This window comes from Alligator mississippiensis, chromosome 1, assembly GCF_030867095.1.
Source record: "Alligator mississippiensis isolate rAllMis1 chromosome 1, rAllMis1, whole genome shotgun sequence".
In the NCBI taxonomy this organism is placed as follows: domain Eukaryota; kingdom Metazoa; phylum Chordata; order Crocodylia; family Alligatoridae; genus Alligator; species Alligator mississippiensis.
This window is the reverse complement of record NC_081824.1, coordinates 220,615,371-220,636,630: the sequence shown is the minus strand read 5'-3', so window position 1 is coordinate 220,636,630 and position 21,260 is coordinate 220,615,371. Positions and strand designations below refer to the sequence as shown.

At 40.1% G+C, this 21,260-nt stretch overlaps 1 protein-coding gene across 5 annotated transcripts in view; it reads right to left on the bottom strand.

Moving 5' to 3' along the window:
- Window positions 1–21,260, bottom strand: part of SEL1L2 (SEL1L2 adaptor subunit of SYVN1 ubiquitin ligase) — a 108,266-nt gene that overhangs the window by 25,252 nt on the left and 61,754 nt on the right. For 4 of the 5 annotated variants that reach the window (XM_019500792.2, XM_059720126.1, XM_059720127.1 and 1 more), the window contains 7 exons: window positions 11,730–11,783; window positions 11,567–11,626; window positions 11,396–11,477; window positions 7,478–7,632; window positions 6,162–6,218; window positions 3,183–3,251; window positions 1,110–1,187 (listed from right to left, as the gene is read on the bottom strand). In XM_019500792.2, coding sequence (XP_019356337.1) covers window positions 1,110–1,187; window positions 3,183–3,251; window positions 6,162–6,218; window positions 7,478–7,632; window positions 11,396–11,477; window positions 11,567–11,626; window positions 11,730–11,783 — 555 coding nt within the window. The remainder of the gene's footprint in view (window positions 1–1,109; window positions 1,188–3,182; window positions 3,252–6,161; window positions 6,219–7,477; window positions 7,633–11,395; window positions 11,478–11,566; window positions 11,627–11,729; window positions 11,784–21,260) is intronic. The other variant, XM_059720124.1, reaches the window with a different exon arrangement.

Genomic DNA, 21,260 nt, shown 5'->3' with positions numbered 1-21,260 from the left:
CAGCAGACAAGTGTTGGGCATTCTTGAAAGGTGGCCGGCCCATCTTAGCTGTATCAGTTTCAGTAGGGTATGGATACAGGGGAGAGCTGATCTTCTGAGCACCTTGGTGTCTGGAATCTTTTCCTGCCACTTGATCTTTAGTATCTTTCACAGGCAGCACAGGTGGAAGTGGTTGAAAGTTATAGTATTGTATAAATTACACAAGCACTCCTGCTATACTCCATTAGTGGATACATCATCTTGTTATCTTCTTCTGTTGTGTCTTGGTGCTATGCTACCTGTGATATATGTATTCTATATTCATTACACATTATATAGTATTGTGTGATCCCCATTACATTTGATCACAATGGAATGAGGTAAGAATGAAGTGAACATAATTCATGATTTATTAGCTATGTTAATTTCTGCCAGAATCTTCGCTTTTTTCCTGCATTAGCAGGAAGATGATGAGAATAGGTCTTTCCCTCAACTTTTTATGATCTGTGTGCTCTTAAACCTTATTTAACATATAAAAGCTCAATGGAAACCTTTTTCTCATCTACTTTACTCAGATATATCTTCATTTTTATAGTTTCTGTATGAAGCTGGATGGAAATGTTGGCTTCATCTTTGACATTCATCAGTACATCATGTACTTTTGGACTTGTCCTCTGAAAAGAATATTTGAATATATACAAATGGCTCCTAAATTGCAAGATCTACTTGTTTCTATCAAACAGGCTCCAGTGTGTCAATGGGCACTTGATACTTCTCATCCATTCTACACTTAGTGAGATCTTGAGATGCAATTGAGCTTAATGAGAATTGAGGATAATTAGCACCTTGCAGAATTGATTCTTAAGTTGCACACAATCAATTCTTCCGCCTGCTCCTATTTGGCAACTTTTCTGCTTGGTTTTCCCATTACCCAGACATAACCAACTGTTCTAAAAATAACCAGCTATACCACTTGATTATATTTTGTATACTCAGAAATGTGCCATACTTAACAGTGTTCCATTAAATGGGTTGCCTGGTTCTTTTTCCATTAAGGAAGAGACGTGCAGATCACAAATACCTTCTCAAAATATATAAAAAAAGGAAGAGAGAATTTTTCATTACAGTACCTTTTCAGCTGCCATTGTGAAGTATTTAAATGCAGTAGCATTGCTCTGTATCACAGCAACACTTCCTTCTAAAAACATCTTGTTGATATATAGAAAAGAGAAAACTCCTTCTTAGTTATGTAGCATGGATTCTTGCCTATCCAGAGTTTTCCAAAGAACAGGTCAAATTCAGTTCTCATTTACCCTAGCAAGCCTAAGTACTGCTCTTACTCATACCAGTGAAGTTAATGGTATGGTACAGGTGACACTCAGAGCAAACTGCCTGTTTTGTCCCATTCATGAGTCTAATTCTTAGTTTCTAAAATGGTGATAATTATAGAGCCAAATTAATTACTTGTTTGCAACTTAGAAAACATTCCTTTAAATTATTTTCCATCTTCCTTGAGACCAACATTTTCAGCTGAGACTAGTGATTATGGATGCCTCCATTTGAGTGCCCATTTTATAGGGGAATGATGTTCAGAAACAGATGGAACACCAGCCCCATGAAAATACAGTCCTTTTAAGGAATTACAATCAAGCATTCAATAACTGAGGCATTCCCAATTATTACTCTGAAAAATCTTAGCCTTGGTAGCTTCAAGACATTTCCTTCTTTCCCTATAGTTAGCACTTATATCCTTCCAGAGTTTGTACTGGAGCTGAAATACAGTATAATCTCATTAAAATGAACTCCTTGGGACTGAGATAAGATTCCTAAAAAGAGGCTGTTTGCTGTAATAATATCAGTCAATATGCTGCATCATAATAATGGAAAGATTAGCTCCTGTTGTTTAGATGATTAAATTGGAGGGTTGGGTTGTTATAATGAGGCTGTACAGTGTATCTGTGTCTTTTTGTTTATCAGCAATATTAAGTATCACCAGAGTCCAGAGTACATAGAAAAGAGAAAGATTGGTTTTGTAGTCACCCAGTAATTTGGTAGGTTTCTTACTTTTATCTACTGGCAAAATAGCAAAGCTTCATATTTCCTCTACAATTAAATATGAGAATACTTTAGGCTCCAAATATGGTCTATATCCCCTCTGAAATCCTATTCTACTTTGTTACTCTGATTATGGCAAGTATTGTGGGCCAAAATGTGTGCACACTTCACCTGTGGCTTCTCAGTGAGCTTTAGTGTAACTGAAGGCAGAACTTGGTCTGTATATATAAATCAATACATAAATATAATTTAAGCTATAAATATATTTTAAGATGTAAAGTGACTTGTTTTATTTTGCATTTCTACAAACCTTTGTTCAGCTATGGCTTTGATTTTATATTTTTAGTTATCTGAGCCTCTTTCTGAGTTGCTGCTTTTCATTGTCAGTCCAATAATGGACTTATACGGCTGGTTTAAGACTGAAGAGAAGGTGTTCAGTCTTGCCCATTTGTACAAACTCTGTTTCATCCTGATTCAACTCTGTCAAGCTTAGCCATTGTTTCTTCATGCCCTTTTCCCATTCTGCTTATGGTAGGGAGTAGCAGTTCCAAGGAGCCTATTCTGTCCCCAGTGTCTTGAGTCAAGATGTGGGATGGCCACACAGGGCACGTCCAGACAAGCACGGTCGTGCGGTATGTGACACTGCAAACATGTTTGCCGCACAGTCCGGAGTTCTCCGTGCTGCAAGGGCTCACTGCCCAAGCGTGTGCTGCTCCATTTTTTTTCCCCTGCATTTTTTTTTTTAACCCCAGATATCCTGAAGCAGTGCACGCTCAGGCAGCATGCACTACTAAAACGAGGAGCTGGGCCATTCGGAGCTACACTGCAGCTGCTGGCCAGGCTCTGCCTGGCAGGATCACCATGGCTGCAGCTCCAGAAGGCCCCCAGGTAAGGCTGCTGGGACCAGCACAGTGCTGGTCTCAGCCTCCCCTATGCCACCTGAGGCAACTTACCGCACACCAAAGCATGCGTGGAACAGGCATTCCCTGGGGACAAGAACTTGTCTCTGGGGAACCAAACACGCCCACGATGTGCAAGGGGCAGGGGTCTTTGTACCAGCATTCTTCTGGATGACTGAGTTAGATCTAGCCATTCTCTACTTCTTAACCCTTGCAATTACTTAAGTTAATCACAAAAACAATAGGTACCTTTCCCAGGAATGCCATACCATTAGCATTCCCTGCTTTTGCTGCCTTTAGGAAGTAGTAGAAAGCTTTCTGAAGAAAGAAGCAAAGACAAGTTATGCTTTTTCAGAGGGCAGGGAGGTAGGGGGCAGAATTAAATAAATATTAAACAAGATCAATATTTTGCTATGCAATATGCCATCCCTTGATTCATATGGACCAAAAATGCATCATGACATTAAAAATGGCTTTACATATTTAGATCCTGAATGTGCAAAAACTTAAATAGAAGGCTTATATGATTATGCACGTGCAATCCCAATTAATATGCCTGTAGAATCAGGGCTTAATTTGATATGATGGAAGTGTGACAGCTGCAGTAGTCAGAAGTTGCCTAGGATTCAGCTTTCAGAATAGGACCAGATTGTCACTTATATGGTTGAGACCATATAAATCAATATTTCAAATGCTGATTTGAGTCTATGGGGACATAAGAAAGAAATATTAATACTCCTCAAAATATGAATTATCTTTCAAAAGTATTATTCTTTTGTCTTTAAAATACATTCCTCACCTATTTCCCAACTGTTCAGATCTTTGCATTCTGGGGACTTCACTAACCCAGTAAGCCAGAAATTGTCTTATTTTCCATCTTGCTAGTAGGAACAGGAAGGTAAGAAACTGATTTAATTGTTTCCCTTACAGGAACAGAGTAAAAAGAAACCTTCCTCTACTTCCCTCCTTTCTCTGGCAGCTTGGGATCTGCTTTTATTTGGGGAGAGAGAGCTGATTTTGAAGTTTAATTTGTTGCTTCATCCTTATTTTTCAAATAATAGTACTGTACTATTATCCAATGCTGGAATCTGGATCAGGGCTCCATTGTTCTGGGCACTGTGCCAGGAGAGGTTAGAAAAGTCCCTTGCCCCAAAGTCCTTGCCAACCTAGAGAAGAGCAGGAGCTCAGCGGCAGTAGTGGCAGGGGTTGGGTAGGCAGGGTAACCCTTCCCTACCATCTCCCCTGGGACAGACAGCATGGGCAGCTGCAAGTAAGTGGGAGAGGAGGCAGAGGGAGAGTCCTAGGGGTGGAGGGAGGACCATGGGAGCCCCAGGGGGCAGGAGGGAAGCCCAGAATGGGAGCGGGGTATTCTTCTTACTTTTCAGTCCTCCAGGCCCTTGCTGGCCGGATTATGTTACTGCGCCAAACATGAACTAGCACTTACACCAGGGGCGGGCAATTATTTTGGGCAGAGGACCGCTTACTGAGTTTTGGCAAGCCATCGAGGGCTGCATGACAGGCAGCCCAGGGCAGATAAATATTAATTTTCTAAATTTTTTAGGGGCCCCACGAGCAAGATAGAATGGCCTGGTGGGCCGCATCTGGCCCCCGGGCCACATTTTGCCCACCCCTGACTTACACCAATCAACATTTGAGCGGCTAACGGTGTAATGTGTAATAAGGCCCTCAGAGTTGTGCATTTTCCCAAGGCTGAACAGCAGATGCCTAACAAGCAATTTTTGCACCCAGGGTAGCAGCGGTTCCTGGGCTGGCAATTATGGCTGCTGCCAATTTTCTCCCCATCTAAGTCTGAGCTGGCGCCCTGCTTTCCCACCCCTAGTTATGCTACTGCTGAACAGTAGAATTCACTTTGCAGTTTGAAAATGTTTGCCATATAACACCCAAACATGGTCACTTGATTCACTAATTTTTGCACAGGTGACCTGAGTCTGACAGTGTCCAGTATGCAGCATGTCAGAAGACAAGAGAAGAAAGCAGTGATTTTTATTTCAGTTAGCCAGGTATTAACGCATGCAGGGGGCACCATTTTTTCCAACTTAGCAAGCAACTAGCACAAGAAGGTCAAAATCAGGAAAAGGATGCTGAAAACAGGAAAAGGAATGGAAAAGAGAAGAAAACCCCCCCTGAAGTAACGTAACATGTTATTTACAGTAGAAAATTTTGAATGAATGATTTCATGGTTATTTGGCTGTTTCTACCAAAATATTCTGAGAAGCTTCCCAGCCTTGGATATGGAATAGGTGACACCTCTTTCCTTTAAAGTCTTTTCTGTTTTAGATGCTATAGGGACCTGATACTGATCAGGGTCTGAAACAGGTCATTAATCACCATCATTTTGTTTCTGAGTGGCTGTAGATGCCAGGTTTAATGAGGTGGGGTTGCTGGATTTAATTTTACCCAGAGTTTGGTTATGCTTGTACATTTAGTTAACTTGAACCCAGCAGAGTTGCATCAGCAATAAATTTGACCTTTTTCGAATCATAGTGCTAGAGCTGGCCAGAAAGTAGAATTTCTATCCTGTGGGATGTTCTGATATTTTGGAATTTGGTTTCATTCTGAATTGGAAGAAAATAAATCAAAATATATAAAATGTTTGTAGATGAATTCTGGAACATCATTTTGTTTCAATACTATAAAATATTTTAATATTAGCTATAATATCATTATTATAATATACAAGTCAGAAATTCTTTTCCTTTTTTAAATGAAATGTTCCCATCAAAAACTTATCCCAAAGAATTTCCATGGGTTTCATTCTGATTAAATATTTTGTTTGGCAAAACTGCATTTTGTGATGGAAAACTGTTCCATTAAAATTTGTCATTTGCTCTGTTTCGTAGTGATTGGTAATATTTTAACAATTATTTTCAAGAGATCATATGTAGGCATAGGCTAAGATATTCAGAGCAAATCAGAAGTGTTTACATTTGCTCTATATGTTTAAAAAATATCTTTCCTTGGTACTTTTTTAGCTGCTTTGGAGTTCTAAGGTAATCATGGGGCCCAGTAATTGAATCAGGAGCCATCTACCTTTGCAAGGACATCCAATAAAATGCTGTAGTATATCATGCAAATCTCATTTATACAGAGTCCACTAAATTAAATTATTTTGGCTTACTCTAAAATATTCATATATTTAAATAAAGAGATTGTAGGGAAGACTAGTACTACAAGACTTAATACTGAACTTTTATAAAGTATACCTACAGAATGATCTTTTTCTACTCCCTTCCTTCCTACAAGATGTAATTGTCCAAGATACACCTAGAAATAATTATTCAAAAGATTTTATTTCAGTAACATTCTCTACCCTTGTGAAATCCCAGAAATAGATACTGCAAATCCCCTATTGGCATAGAGTTAAAGTGTTTTAAAGTATTTAATCACTGAGTTCTGAGCCAGTAGTATATCTTGAAAGTGTTTCTTCAATGGAATGAAGGTAATAAAGGTTTTGGCTTAACCCACAAAACTGTGTTTTTATTTCTACATTATGCTAACACCCAAAGTACATAATCAACCATGAGATCCCCATCGTGATAGGCATTATAAACGCATGGTCCATGCCTGAGTTGTTTACAGCCCAAAACCCTAATTCTGTAAGCAGATCTACGTGTGGACACTTTTGTCCATCTGCCATGTGGCAAATCCCCAGTATTTACTTCCTATGTGCCCAAATCCTACTCTCTTTGACTACAGTGGTCCTTACTATGGCCCAGTATGACTTAAACACTTAGGGCTAGAATGTGTTGTGGCTCTGAATGCTCAGTGTCAAATGCATATGTGCTTGCAGGGTACTGAGTGCCTCTCTCACTGGGCTACAGAGTCAAGATCCTTCTTGCTTCCTCTGCTTCTGGCCCAATGACTCTTGAATTCTTTTCTACATAGTGGAATAGATTTAAGAGACAGAAATGAGAACACCTCCATTCTAGACTAGTCTATAACCTGTGGAAAGTTTTTCTCGTGGGAGATGGGACTTGTGGGTTTCAACATCCTCAGGGAAAGAAAGGAATTTCACTTGGGTCTTCCACATTGTGGGCAAATACTCTTAACACTTAGCTATTAGAAAAAGTAAACATCATTACTCCCTCTTCTTGCTGTGTGTTTTCAATGAAAACAGCAGCTGCTGCAGTGTTCTGTATGCACTGTACACATGTAGGTATGTAATAGGGTGCTCTGAGCCTACTTAACAGAGTGGGGTCTTCAGGAAAGACAGGAGGAGGACCGCTTAGTTTGAGGGTCCCAGTCAGACTTTACCTTGTGAAAGGTACCAAGTTGCTCAGTCTGGAGCAGTTTGCAAATGCACAAAAGCAGAACTTTCATCTATGTGGGAACTTCACTCATGAATAATTAGATACCTGTAGACCCCAGGTATGGGTTTTGAGGATCACTTTTGAAATTATGTGCTTTGCTTCCCTCTAAGTCCTTTTGTGGGTCTGAACCTTAATTCACCTAGTACTGTCCTGTACATGTAAGTCAGTATATTTTGTTTTTCACAAAAATATGATTTCATCTTTATAAGTCACCTGTATCTGTGTGTCTCCTCTTTTAGCCAAAAACTTGTAGTATTGTTGTACATCCCAATCTAAGAAGACATTGTTGTAACTCATATTTTCTGATCTTTCCATCAGTCTCATTTTTTCTACTGGCATGTCATCATGTTTTCCTAATTTATCAGCAACTGTTAATAAAAATTACAAACTAAGAGTTGAGACAGAATTGTATTTAACCAGTGGGAAATGATTAACATGGGCAAAACATGTTTTATATAGTTTCCTGAATTATGCAAAAATGTGATTATGTAATTATATAGAAGGCATATATGAAGCACCGAATTTAAACTGTCTTTTCTCTTTTAATAGTTACTGTACTGTTGACAAGGGTAGGAATGGTATCTAACTGAGCTCATTGTTAACTTATAAAAATAAAGAAAAACTACTGAACAGGACAATGGTGGTTGTATCATTTCTCTTTTTAGAAACTATTCTTTGGCTGTATTTAGTTCTTAATTCTGGAACAATGACTGGTACTGTCCCTGTCACCTAAATCAAAACAGCAGCAGAATCAGAGGAGACCTGCAACTGTTTAAAAGGGCAGCTGAAAATCCTCCTAAGGCAGGAGTGGAAATGAACTAAAAAGCTGAGGAATAACAATGAACAAAAAACTAACAACAGGAGAGGAGCAGAAGAAAAGTACAAAGCTTGGAAGAAGAGGCAGTGCCAAATTTTACATTAGGAACTGCCATTTCTTTACTGTATCTACTATGTTATGTGGACAGAAGTCCAGTAGGGGTGACTTGGAAATTCACAACCATATTTATCAAATTAACTTTCATTTCTGCCAACAACATGCCATTTTTTTCTGCATTTATACAACTTCCATAAAGACCTTTACATGCATTTGAAGAAATAGAGGTATAATATTAAAATATATCTGGTAACAGAAAGAAGTAAAAAACTTTTCCTATGATCACTTGATGTTTCATTGATGTTGCCTTAATTATAAAAACATTAAATGATCATAGAAAAAGTTGTTGGCCTCTTTCTATTACACAAATTAGATCTTAATATTATACCTCTATTTCTCCCAATGCTTGAGAAGGCATTTATGGAAGTTGTATAAATGCAGAAGTTAACTTTGGATGCGTACATGCATTCAAGTGATCTAGGAGAATTCTCCCAGGTTTGTTCTCTTGTTAAAAAAACTTATCCAGAGATGACTGAACAGAAATTCTAATGATGAGCCCCTAAAGAGCAGAGAGCTTGTAGTGCTGATGCTGCACAGCTCTTATGCATGCATCTCAGCATGCTTTACGGGATCCATTAGCTACCTGGAGACAGACTAGCAGAAGTGCACAGCTCAGCTTGTGTGGCCCTGCAGCTCAATGTGGGGATCGTGAAGGGGGTGTGTTCTGTTCCCAGCTCAGCTGGAGCAGTAGTCCAGTGAGCGACACACCATCACCTGGTGGAGGTGGGGAATGAAAGCGAAACACCTGGAGATTCTGAAAGACTATACTGTAGCTTGTCTCAGAGCCTGTACAGACATTAGCTGTCCCAGGATAAACTCTCCTGGCAAAGATTTAACCTTGGATGTTCCCAGGTTATTTTTCTCTGAGTAGCCATTTTTGTTCTGGGAGAAAACTGTTGAGCGTCTGTACATGCGTGGTGTCTCCTGGGAGAACAGCAACTCTGTCAGGAGAAACTGAATCTCTGTACATGGCCTTTTTTCACATCTCTCTCTGTCCACAACTTATAGACTGGAGGTCATCACCCTGTCCCAAGAGAATATTATTTTAAATTCTATGATACAACCTACCATCTACCCTTTGAAGCACTAGTGGATTCATGAATCATAGCTATGCTGGATGGGCCTAATTTCTATGATGCCTTAAATGTGGTTCCCTTGAACTTCACAAAGTATAAGCCATATCTGTGGCTAGTTTAAATGTGAATCTCATAAGCTTAAAAAAGTTCTAGAGTCAGGTTTGAGCAAAGATGCTTAGCAGAAACTTGTGACAAGAAGTGAATGCATCAAGAAGTGAGACAGGATTTTGAAGTGAAATAGTTTTTTCTTCGAATATTGTCAACTTTTTAAAATAGAACCTTTTTGCAGAAACATGAATATAACTTTTGTCAGCAATGGTTCACTTGGGTAGAGGATAGCATTTCTCATCAAAATAAGAGGACAGCCAAGAGCCCAGGGGTTGTGGCACTCATAGGTGAAACTAAATTCAAGACCTTGCTCAGCCAAATTCATGCCTTTCTTTTTTCACAAAAAGCATTGAAAGGACTTTGTATGTCCAAACCAGAATTTTTTTAAAATCTCAGGCTTTTGTAGGATGGTAAAATTGTTCCCCACCTCACTTCTTCATGCAATTTAGGACTGCACACAATACAGTACTGGTGTGACTGGGTGGAAAGCCAATATAGTTCAGGAAATGGCAAATTCAGCACTTGTGAGTATGCAGAAGTCAAAATCAAGCTCATAGTGGAAAATGACTTAAATATATTATTCCTACTATATTTCCAAAATACTTCCATAGTTATCATTTAAAATTACAAAATGATCATAACATGAAAATAATAATAGAAGTGAGAGGCAAAGTGTAATGCATCCAATGCAAGGGCAGCAAAGTCACCCCTTTGTGGCTGCCTGGATCCCAGCTTGCTCACTCCCTCCGGCCTGTCAGGGTCCCTCCCTGTTGTCTCACCTGCCATACTTAGGTGTTATAATTGGACAGGGAGGCTGCCCCTAGAGGATAGGGGTTTTCACTTCCAGTCTTAGATCCTCATCTGAGCTGAGGACCCCTAGCCTTGGCCCACTTTATTCTGGATTGGCCTCCACCCAGGTCCAGTGTCCCAGGACCCTAGGTTCACAGATTCCAGCTCTAACCTCACTCTTCATGGGCTCTGGGCCCCTCAGCCCCAGTCTCACCCTTTGTGGGCTCTGGGCTTGTTCCCAGTCTTTTATATCTCATGCCACTGCCCTTCTGCTGACAGCAATGGCCCGCCTCCTCGTTGAAGGATTTAGGATCTGGGGTGCCCCTGGCACACTTCTCAGCAGCCTCCACATCCTCTACAGCCAAAATCTGGCCCTCCAGCTGAATCTCAACACCAATGGAAAACTATAAGCATCTGCTCCCAAACAAAAGGTTCCCCCAACCCTGGGAACAGCATACCATGGCAATGCAAGGCCCCCAAATACTTGGTGCAAGGGCTTCCTAGAGCTCCCTGCAGTCTGCAGTTGTACCTCCTTGGCCAGTCCTCCTTGGCCCTTTCCTCTACAGGGCTCTACTTCTTGCAGCCTACAGGATCAGACCACTTGCCTTCCCTCAGGCTCTGGGCTTATGTCTCTAACCCCCTCTCTGGGCCACCTGACCCCTTAATTCCACCCCAGGCTCATCAATCACTGGCCATACTGTGCTGACCACACCTGGAGTGCATGGCAATTTTATTAAAGGGCCTTCTGCCCCTATCAGTTTCTCCAGGGGCTAAAGCCAGCCAGATGCTCCCTGGCTCCCTCTTTCCTTCTGTGATGAGGTAAGGATCCCATTACACAAGGATTGTTTTCTGGGTGATATCTTTTATTGAACCAACTGCATGGTTGGGATAAAGTTAGACAAACTTTAGAATGCAAAGCACTCTTCATCAAGTGACCTTTGCGAAAGGTCTCTCGCATAATTCCTGCACCATCACAGCTACAACATCTCTCCAACACTACCAATAATAATAGGTGAAAATCAACCCCTAGAACTATGTGCACAGCTCCTATTAATATTACTACAATGCTGTACCTGTGCACTTGAACCCAAAGTTTGGTACATTCTATCTTGTTATTAATTTGGAATGAGAATTTGTTTCTTCTATTTGTTTCTTCTATGCCTTTCATACTTTTTTTAATTAATAAAATTAGTTATGACAATAGTAATAATGTGGAGTACTTACTAAATTTTGCCACTTTCTTATAATTAATTAATGCTGCTTCACAGTTCCTTGGAACATTGATTCCTAACCAATAACGATATCCCTAAAACAAACAGATGAGCAAAATAGTCCTTTACTTTGGTTATTTTGTAGGAAATAAGAAATAGGGTACTAAATATTTAATTTACAAACCAAAATCATCTGAGATATCAAGTTTCCTCCAAGACTTCCAAATGTATAATACAGAAGTGCCTAAAACAGAAATAAAAAAAAAGTACAAGGAATGAATAAACAAAGCTAGCAGTCCTTTTTTTTAAATTAAATGATAAAAGGCTAGTATATCTATTTTTCTTACCTTGGCTTGATTATACTCCACTCCTATGCCATATGAAGACATAAATCCTAATACCTGCAAACACAAAATAAAAGCAAATTTCAGCACTTTCTTTACTTCTGACCAACCCTATTGCCTAAACAAGTACAAATTGATGGTACTTGTTTTGTTTTCTTGTTCGGTAAAGGGCTAGAGAATTTTTAATATATATAATCTCTTAACTAAAGTCTACACAAGACGTTTACTGCACAGTAGCCTAATACTGCGCAGTAGCGTGCTGGTCAAAAACCGTGTTAATGCACTACTGCACAGTGTTATTAGGCTATTGCACAGTAAGCATCACAAAAAACTGTGTCCTGGTAACTGTAGTAACTGTGCATTTATTTAGTACTTCATTAAACAAGTACTAAACTTGTCTGCCAGAAACTACTGTGCATTTATAAACATGTACATGTGCCCTGTGTAGTTGTTTTTGCTACCAGTCAGGTGGGTAAGTTAGGCATATATAACAGATGTCTCAAGACAAAATTCACTTTAGACCACTGTGGACACATCTACACATGCAATTCATGTGAAGCAATAAACTCCAGAGTTTATTGCTCCTGCGTGTGCCAACTGAACATGTATCCAGGAGCAATAAACTCTGGAGTTTATTGCTGTTTGAATATCCACCCAGGAGCACAGCACATTGAGCTGAGTTGGAGCAGCCCCAGCTGGCAGGAGACCCAGGGGGTCAGCCTGCCAGCCCAGGGCTGCTCCCTCATTGCTCAGTGTGCTGTGGAAGGGTTGGCTGGGGCATGAGGGTGCTTCAGTGCTTGGCTAGCTGGCAGGCCCCAACACTGAAGCACCCTTATGCCCCAACCAGCCCCATCACCATCTACATGTGTGCTGCTGCAGAGTTTTTTATTCCACAGCAGGATAATACTTGCACTTGCAAGTACTGTCCTGCTGCAGAGTAAATTAGTTTACTCCAGCCTAATAATGGTGCACATGTAGACAGTGAGATGGTTACTGTGCAGCTAATTAGACTACTGTACAGTAAATGTCTCATGTAGATGTTCCCATTTTAAATAAACAATCCAAAAAGCCAAATTGGTTATTTTGAATGTCTTGCTGAATTAACAAAGACATTTTCCTCCAATAAGAACTACAACCTGAATAGAAGAACACAGGTCTTGTTTCACAACTGATTTCAAGCTGGGCACCATTAGCTCAAGTTAGGCCTTATTAGCAATAATAATAGTAAAAAATGGTTCTGGCTAAACCAAAATTGTATATGAAACTTTTCCTATAAAGTGATCTATTTCCAGTTTTCTGACAAAAATCCAAAATCTTTTACAGAATAAAAATAATTAAAAAAAAATCAATCTAGGGATTAAAGCAAAACAATTTTGCTGAGTTCTGTTACTATTCAGTGGACTGATATCCCTCTCCCAACCTTTTAATTTCACAACTAGGGAATTCTGCTAATAGCCAAAACCTTGAAAAATAGTTCAACACTTGGTGAACTGGTCACTTTTTTCCAAAAACAGCATTGCTTTTGTCCTGTGAGCAAGGTGAAGATATAGAATGCTTCTTCTTAAAATAAGTAAAAAGAAGGCAGGAGTGGATCCAGTGGTGCAGTTGCATCCCACTTTGAATCCTGGTCCACCCAAAGTTAAAACCAATTGTCTGGCAGTGGCAGCAGCATTTCTATTTAGGTAGCAGTGAAGGAGCCAATTGACTTCAAGGCTCATTATAATAAATGTGATTCCTTCTAGACTCTTCACTCCACAGGTGTTAACAATTCCCTCTCTCCTTTTTAATGGCTTTGATGTTCCATTAATCAAGCTATCCTTTCTTCTTCAATTCTGCTGTCTGCTGCTGGTAACACAACTCCTATGTTATAGTCCTGAAGACTGTTTTTACCTCTAAGTAAAAACATTAACTCGGGCATGGAAATAACTTTCAGTGAAGTATGGATACACTGTAATGATGTTTAAGAAGGCTAGATTTTGTTTTATGAATCTGAACGAGTTTCACAGTACATTTAATTCTAATGACTACAGGACTGATTAAACAATATATTTTGATTACTTTTGCCAAGTTTGTTGTTTTTTTTATACATGACATATGATGTAGCAAATTAATGCACATTCCAAAAAATATATACTTGATTTTGCTTCAACCTTACACTGAATAATATAGCTCTAGGCATATTAGTACAGTTCCTAGTTTCTTTTTAACAGGAGAAAAATATGTATTGTGTTACATGTAATGATACACCACACCACCTGCACCCCTTCTTCAAAAATTCTAGATCCGACCATGGGAGAAGGTTAAATTTAAGGACTATGTATTCCACATGTGTGAGAGAGTAAGAAAACATGAAATCCTTCAGGATTTCTGGGGTGAAGGACAAGCATGGTTTACCTGGGCAGAGGTTTCAGGAGACACATCATTCCTAGTGGACTCCAAGATGAACATGAGTCGGCAGTGTGACGAAGCCATCAAAAAAGGCAATGGCACTTTATCGTGCATCAGCAGATGCATGACGAATAGGTCCAAGGAGGTGATACTTCCCCTCTATCGGGCGCTGGTCAGACCACAGTTGGAGTACTGCGTGCAATTCTGGGCGCCACACTTCAAGAGGGATGCGGATAACCTGGAGAGGGTCCAGAGAAGGGCCACTCGTATGGTCAAGGGCCTGCAAACCAAGCCCTACGAGGAAAGACTAGAGAAACTGGATCTTTTCAGCCTCCGCAAGAGAAGGTTGAGAGGTGACCTTGTGGCCGCCTATAAGTTCATCACGGGGCACAGAAGGGTATTGGTGAGTATTTATTCACCAAGGCGCCCCTGGGGGTTACAAGAAATAATGGCCACAAGCTAGCAGAGAGCAGATTTAGATTGGACATTAGGAAGAACTTCTTCACAGTTCGAGTGGCCAAGGTCTGGAACGGGCTCCCAAGGGAGGTGGTGCTCTCCCCTACCCTGGGGGTCTTCAAGAGGAGGTTAGATGAGCATCTAGCTGGGGTCATCTAGACCCAGCACTCTTTCCTGCTTATGCAGGGGGTCGGACTCGATGATCTATTGAGGTCCCTTCTGACCCTAACATCTATGAATCTATGAATCTATGTGACAGCTATGATTCTATGGAAGCATGGCATATTTTAATACTATTGATTCAATGTTCTACATGTCTTTTGATTCCTAAATTCATCTAAATTCTTCCTTAAAGTAGCTGTCATTTGTTCTAGAGCATGCCAAATTCCTGACCTAAAGCCTAATGTGGTCAGTAGAAAGACTTCTGAGGACTTCATTTAGCTTTGGATAAGGGCCTTAAAGAGCCACAGATTCAGAAGTCAGTAGCCAATGAAGTAAATGCATTGTGATTTATCTGAACTATATCAATAACAGAAACTGAGGAAAGCCAGATGGCCTGAGGAAAGACTTCTGGACAGGCTACTACAGTAAAAGCTCTGTTATCTGGCATCGCCCAGGAATGGGGGATGCCGGATAACAAAATATGCCAGTTAATTGAGTGGACCCAGCTGCCACTTCTCCCACCGTGACATCGCTGCCCCTCCCACGGCATCGCCGCCCCTCCCATGGGCCCTGCGGGCCCCGCGGAACAGGGAGGCAGGCCCCGCACAGCCCCGCGCAGCCTGTTATGCCCCCAGGCCGTGGGGGCTTGGCAGTGCAGGCTGCTTTGCCCCAGGCTGTGGGGACTTGGAGAAACCAGAAGTGCCACTGTGGGCACTTCCAGTTTCACTTGTCCTTACAAGCAGGCATGCCAGTTAACAGGGCATGCCGGCTTGTCAGGTGCTGGTTACCAGAGAGTTTACTGTATGTTAAAGGGAAAATTTACGAAGTCAACTTTCCACTTTTGTTAAATGTATCCTTTGTTAATCAACTTCATTATCTCAAGTTCTCACTACATTAGCCTAAACCAGTCACTGGATAGGGGGTGACATCTATAGTTGGAATTAGCTTCTGTTGTGTTGGTTTTGTTTTTAAAAACAAGAATGAGACTATGACAAATGTGTAAGATCACACACTGGGACAAATAAGCACTGTCCTCACAAAGCACTAAGTGGGAAAGATAATGCAAACAGTGTGGTGTCAAAATGTTTGTTGTATGGGAGAAAAGGAACTGACAGACGAGCTATGTATATGCACTCCTTGAGGCACATGCATGGACTTCCTTGTTACAAGGGATCTTGTGTTCTTCTATTTATCCTAGTGGGTCAACTCCCAAGGTCATGAACATACAAAAAGATGGAGCAGTAGTGTGTGGCTCTATATAAGACATGTACCTTTAGAACAAAAGCTTCTACTATTAAAATGGCTTATAACCCTGCATTAGTTGAAGTTTTATCTATGTTAAAAATAATTCTGCACTAATGTCATTTTGGCCGCATCTACACTAGACACTGACTACACAGTAGCTCATTACTACTGTGCAGTAGCATCGTGCACCACAAAGCATGATGCAACACTACTGCACAGCAGTAATGAGCTACTGTGCAGTCAGCAACACTATGAAGCCATTCAGGGATGCTGGTTACTGTGCAGTCAGTGTCTCATGTAGATGTGGCCTCTACGTTTAAAAATATTGTGATTCTACAATTAAGCTGTATTTGTTTCTGTTTTAAACACTAATTTTAGGATAAGTCGCTTGAGTGTAACATTTCTGTGATGAAAATTGAAACTCAGCATACATGCTTTCAGGTTGAGATTAGTTTATTTTCTGGAAAATTTGAGAAGAAAAATGTTTTGTGCATTTAAGATAAGGACACCTATAACAACATAGTTATGATTGCCTCCTGTTATGCTTAATTCAAAAGATGTTTTTTTAAAAGCATTGCATGTCTGCACTAATAATTAATGACACATCATGCTGCCAATTTGGTGAACTATAAGTTGCTACTCTGACCAATTCTTACAGAAAGGGATTGCCTCTCTCTACTCTATAGCAATTGCTTATTTGCAGTGTATTTTAACAGGCTGTAAAGTGATCCAGGTTCAGCTTTTATCATCAAGAAGGGCAGTTTCCAAGATCTGATGATTCCAGGAGAAAGGAGAATATAAAAACAAGAATCGAAAGGTTACTCAGACATCTGCCCATCCTGGAGGTATGAATCAGGTGTTCATGCTTAGTTGGGAGAAGGAGAAAGGGAAAAGAAGTAAAGTACAGTATTTATTAAAATAATGTCAATTATTATCTATTCTAATGATATAGATCTATTCTAATGATAGTTCTATTCTATCTACTAGATCTATAGTGTGTATACACTATATACTTTGTTCACCAAAGAGTTATATTTTAAGCATACTATCTACTCCAAATGTGCAATGTTAATATTCTAAACCTAAACAAAACTCTCTTATCTCAGCCACCTGGATAATCTTGACTGATATTTTGCTGTAGAGTAGATTCACATAAAGATTTCTTCCTTTTTACAATTTGACGTTTAAAGGTACTGGTAATTTCCTTATGTGCAGACTTTAAAATCAACAAGGAAAACTATAAAATCTCCAGTATAGAACAAAAATCTTAGTAAAAAGAGAGAAGACAAGGTAGTAATTGTTATAACATATTATAACATAATACTCCATTGTATTTTCCAACTAATAAGCCTGGTCTTGAATCATACTATGCATTATAAGATCAGGGTATAATAATAAAGCCTATCTCTAATGATGAAATTCTGGATGAGAATTATCACATAGCATCCATCACCCAAATTTGGCTGTATGAAGCTTCTGAATGCCTACTGACCAAGCTGAATTTCTCTAGGGCTCTATCTTAACATTGACTACAAGAAGGGACTGGTAAGATTGCCTTGTCTCAGCAAAGGCTTTAGGCTCATGCATAACTATAAGAATATAATGCTTCCTTTTTGTGTCCTTGTGACAAGGTATTTAAACAGAATTCACAGATGTGTTGGAACCTGACAGGCCATGCCAAGAGCATTTCTGCTATGGCTTACCAACTTGGAACCTCTAGGCTATCAACTGTGCAAACTTAGTCCAGCCCTCTACAAATATGATGAACCACAAAGACTTAAACACATACCCTTTTGTTAATGACCATTCTTGTTCATCAAATGACCTAAGAACCCCTGTCACTATATACTTACAGTTATGCTTAATTGCTCACTTGATTTGGGGCTTAAAACTGGATCTCGCTGTGTGTCAATCTACTTTGAGTTTCAGGATAAAGTAAATGGTGATAATTGAGTTTTTCAGGGTCTTTTCCGTGGTAGTTAATGCACTCAGTGACCACTATGGAAATGATGAATCCTTTGAATTGTTTAGTAGACATGAACTTCTTTTGTTAACTATAAAAGATACTTTTCACTAAATACTGTACACAGTAATTTTGTATGAGGTACGATAGAAAGGGCAGAATTAGGTATTTAATTTTGTATCATATTGTGTTCCATAATTAATTATTTTCCACAGCTTTTTGACTCATTTGCTATAAATGGGCAATGCTTCCCACTTGTCCTTGGATTTCTCTTTCATATGATACACTCACAGTATTCTGTATCAGACTCACTGTCTCTCCTGTCTGGGAATACTGGAAAGCCTCAGTTAAAGCCTGGAGGGAGTCTTACAGCTTCTCTCCATCTCTATCAGCTAGTTCTGAACTATATGAAGCATTGAAGCTGTGTTCAGAATAAAGGCACTTAAAAGCTAGCTGCACCATTATGGGATTGCAAGGGGGTATGAAAAATCTTTCCCATTTTTATAATGGTTCCTAAGTTATTTCTCTCCTAAGGTACTGAGATGGGGTAGGAAAAATATTAGGGTAGTGTGAAAGGGGCCATAGTCGATTCAGATTTGGATTTGGCCCAAATGGGGACAGTGATTTGATTCATTGATTCAGATCACTGTCCCTGATTTGACTTGGTCAAATCCAGATCTGAAGACTCAATGCTGATTCAGAGAATCAGCGATTTGGACACAAACACAGCTTTAAATGTTTTTTCTACATACCTCAAGGTACCAGTCATGGCTCATGAATGCTGTGATGCTGAGGTGGATGGAGCACCCCACAGAAGTGCAGGGGCCCTCCCCATGTGCTCACTGGCAAACCTAGAAGTGGACCGGAAGTACTTCCGGTCCACTTCCTCATCCACTGGGGAGAGCATAGGTGGGGCCCCTGCACCCACTCAGCTTGGTGATCAGCCACAGGGGAACCCTGGATGCCCCCCCAGACCCAGGAGGCACTAGTCACCAAGATGGGGGTGGCGCGCAGGAGGCCCCCCCCGCGCACTCCCCGGCAGACCCGGAAGTGGACTGGAAGTACTTCTGGTCCACTTCCAGGTCTGCTGCTGAGCACACTGGGGAGCCCCCTGCACTCCTGTAGGACACTCCACCTGCCCCAGCATTGCAGCATTCACGAGCTGCCTGGTACCTTGAGGTATGTAGAAAAAATGTTTAAAAGCTTGTGTCTATGTCTGAATCACCAAATCTTTCTGAATTTCTCCAAATCAATTTGAATGGTTCTGATACGATTTAGAGAGATTAAAAGGTCTCCTGATTTGATTTGGATTCGGAGATTCAGCCACCGAATCAGGCTGAAATCTCCACCAAATTGAATCAGGTACCGAAGTTTCACACAGCCCTAAAAAACATGCCCTGTCAGGCTGCTAGTACCATTTAGGGAGCTACTTCCATAATTTTTCCTAGTATACTTTTCAGAGGAATAATCCCAAAACAGAATGAAAACCATGCTAACCTTTTTCCTGTAAACAGTTAGAGAAGTATTATATATACCACCTCAAACATTTTCCCTTACTTCAAAAACAGAACAAGAATTCTATTTTTCATGAGAAACTGCATAATAAAGAAGCCTTCATCTTTATTTTTTTTACACTACTTCTTCAGATAGCAAAAACCCAGCCAAAATGTTGTTTCAAAATAAAGGAAACCCCCAAGTTTTAGATGACTAAGATTGGTGAAAGAATAGCTCTGCTGGTGAAAGATTGCGGTCTCACTCAGAAGCACACCTTCGATCAAAGATCCTATACACCATGAAAGTGAGGCTACAATACATAACTATTCCAAAGCTTTGACTGGAGCTATTTAGAGCATTTTCTCCTCTATTTAGTAAAGAAAAGCCAATGTAGCAGCAAGCAAGTAATATGATTTCAGTGAGAGGTTTTGTGTTTACGTGGTCAGATCCTTGCTACACTGCTCAAAATATTCTCTTCATTGGCAAAATCTGTAGCAGGGAATACAGAATGACTTAAACTAGAAATATTTTCATCACCCTGGGCAAGAAGATTGGACTTGGACTATTTCCATAGAATAGAGAGAAATCTGGAGCAAATACTCCCAACAAAACCTAGGAAAATTTTCTTTCCAAACAAACAAAATCATCTCCACAACAAAGACAAAATATGGTAAGCATTTGTGTATTTGAGTTTACAAATACACTTCTAATTTATTTTCAGCATCCAAAGACAGAAGGAAGAACTGGTGATGATGACAGTGAAGTTATTGTTGGAAGTTATCCATTCATGCTATTCAGTGTCCTAGCTGGAGAAACAAAGTCACTCATAATTGTCTATATCCCAGAAAAGATCCAAACCCAACAGTTGCTCAAAATCAAAAATGATTTTGGGAATCTAACACAGAGAATTATGGTCAAAATAGATATAGATTCATAGATGTTAGGGTCAGAAGGGACCTCAATAGATCATCGAGTCCGACCCCCTGCATAGGCAGGAAAGAGTTGCTGGGTTTAGATGACCCCAGCTAGATGCCTATCTAACTTCCTCTTGAAGACCCCCAGGGTAGGGGAGAGCACCACCTCCCTTGGGAGCCCATTCCAGACTTTGGCCACTCGAACTGTGAAGAAGTTCTTCCTAATGTCCAGTCTAAATCTGCTGTCTGCTAGCTTGTGGCCATTATGTCTCTGTGCATGATTTTATCGCCATAACAAAGTTGAGCAACAACCCAAAATGTCATTGAATTGGTCATTTCCTGGCAGGAGCCACTCACAGCCAATTATCTCATCATACTAGAATTGCCAGTGCTTTGCATCAGTATCAGCCCTTGCAAGAAATTTTGCAAAATTTCTCCAGAATTTCCTTTTCTGGACAGACAGGCAGCTAGCCATAGGTATGAACAAGTGTTCATTTCTGGCAGTGGAAATTCCTGAGACATTTTCACTGCTAGAAGTCTTTCCACAAGAGGGAGCAGATTCAGCTTATAACTACCCTCTGTCCCGTGTTTTCTGTGCCTTTCCCAGCGATGGTAGTGATCCCTTTAACAGCTGAAAATTATGTTTGTGTGATAAAGGTGCTTGCTGAAGGCTCTAGGAAGATTAGACCAAATGTTTTTCTGTCATTTGTTTAAATATTAAGCTATATGTTGTTGCTAAAAGCCTAATTAAAGTTTAAGATGTAGTAAGGCCTTGTATAAAGTAAGGCCTAGTAAATTTAGCAAAGCCTTGAAGTAGTAAGGCCCTGTGGCGTAGTTAAAATTAACCTTATCAAAAGAATGCAAGGCTTGTACTGCTATTGGTCAGTCTAAGGACAGTTGAAGTAAAAAGAA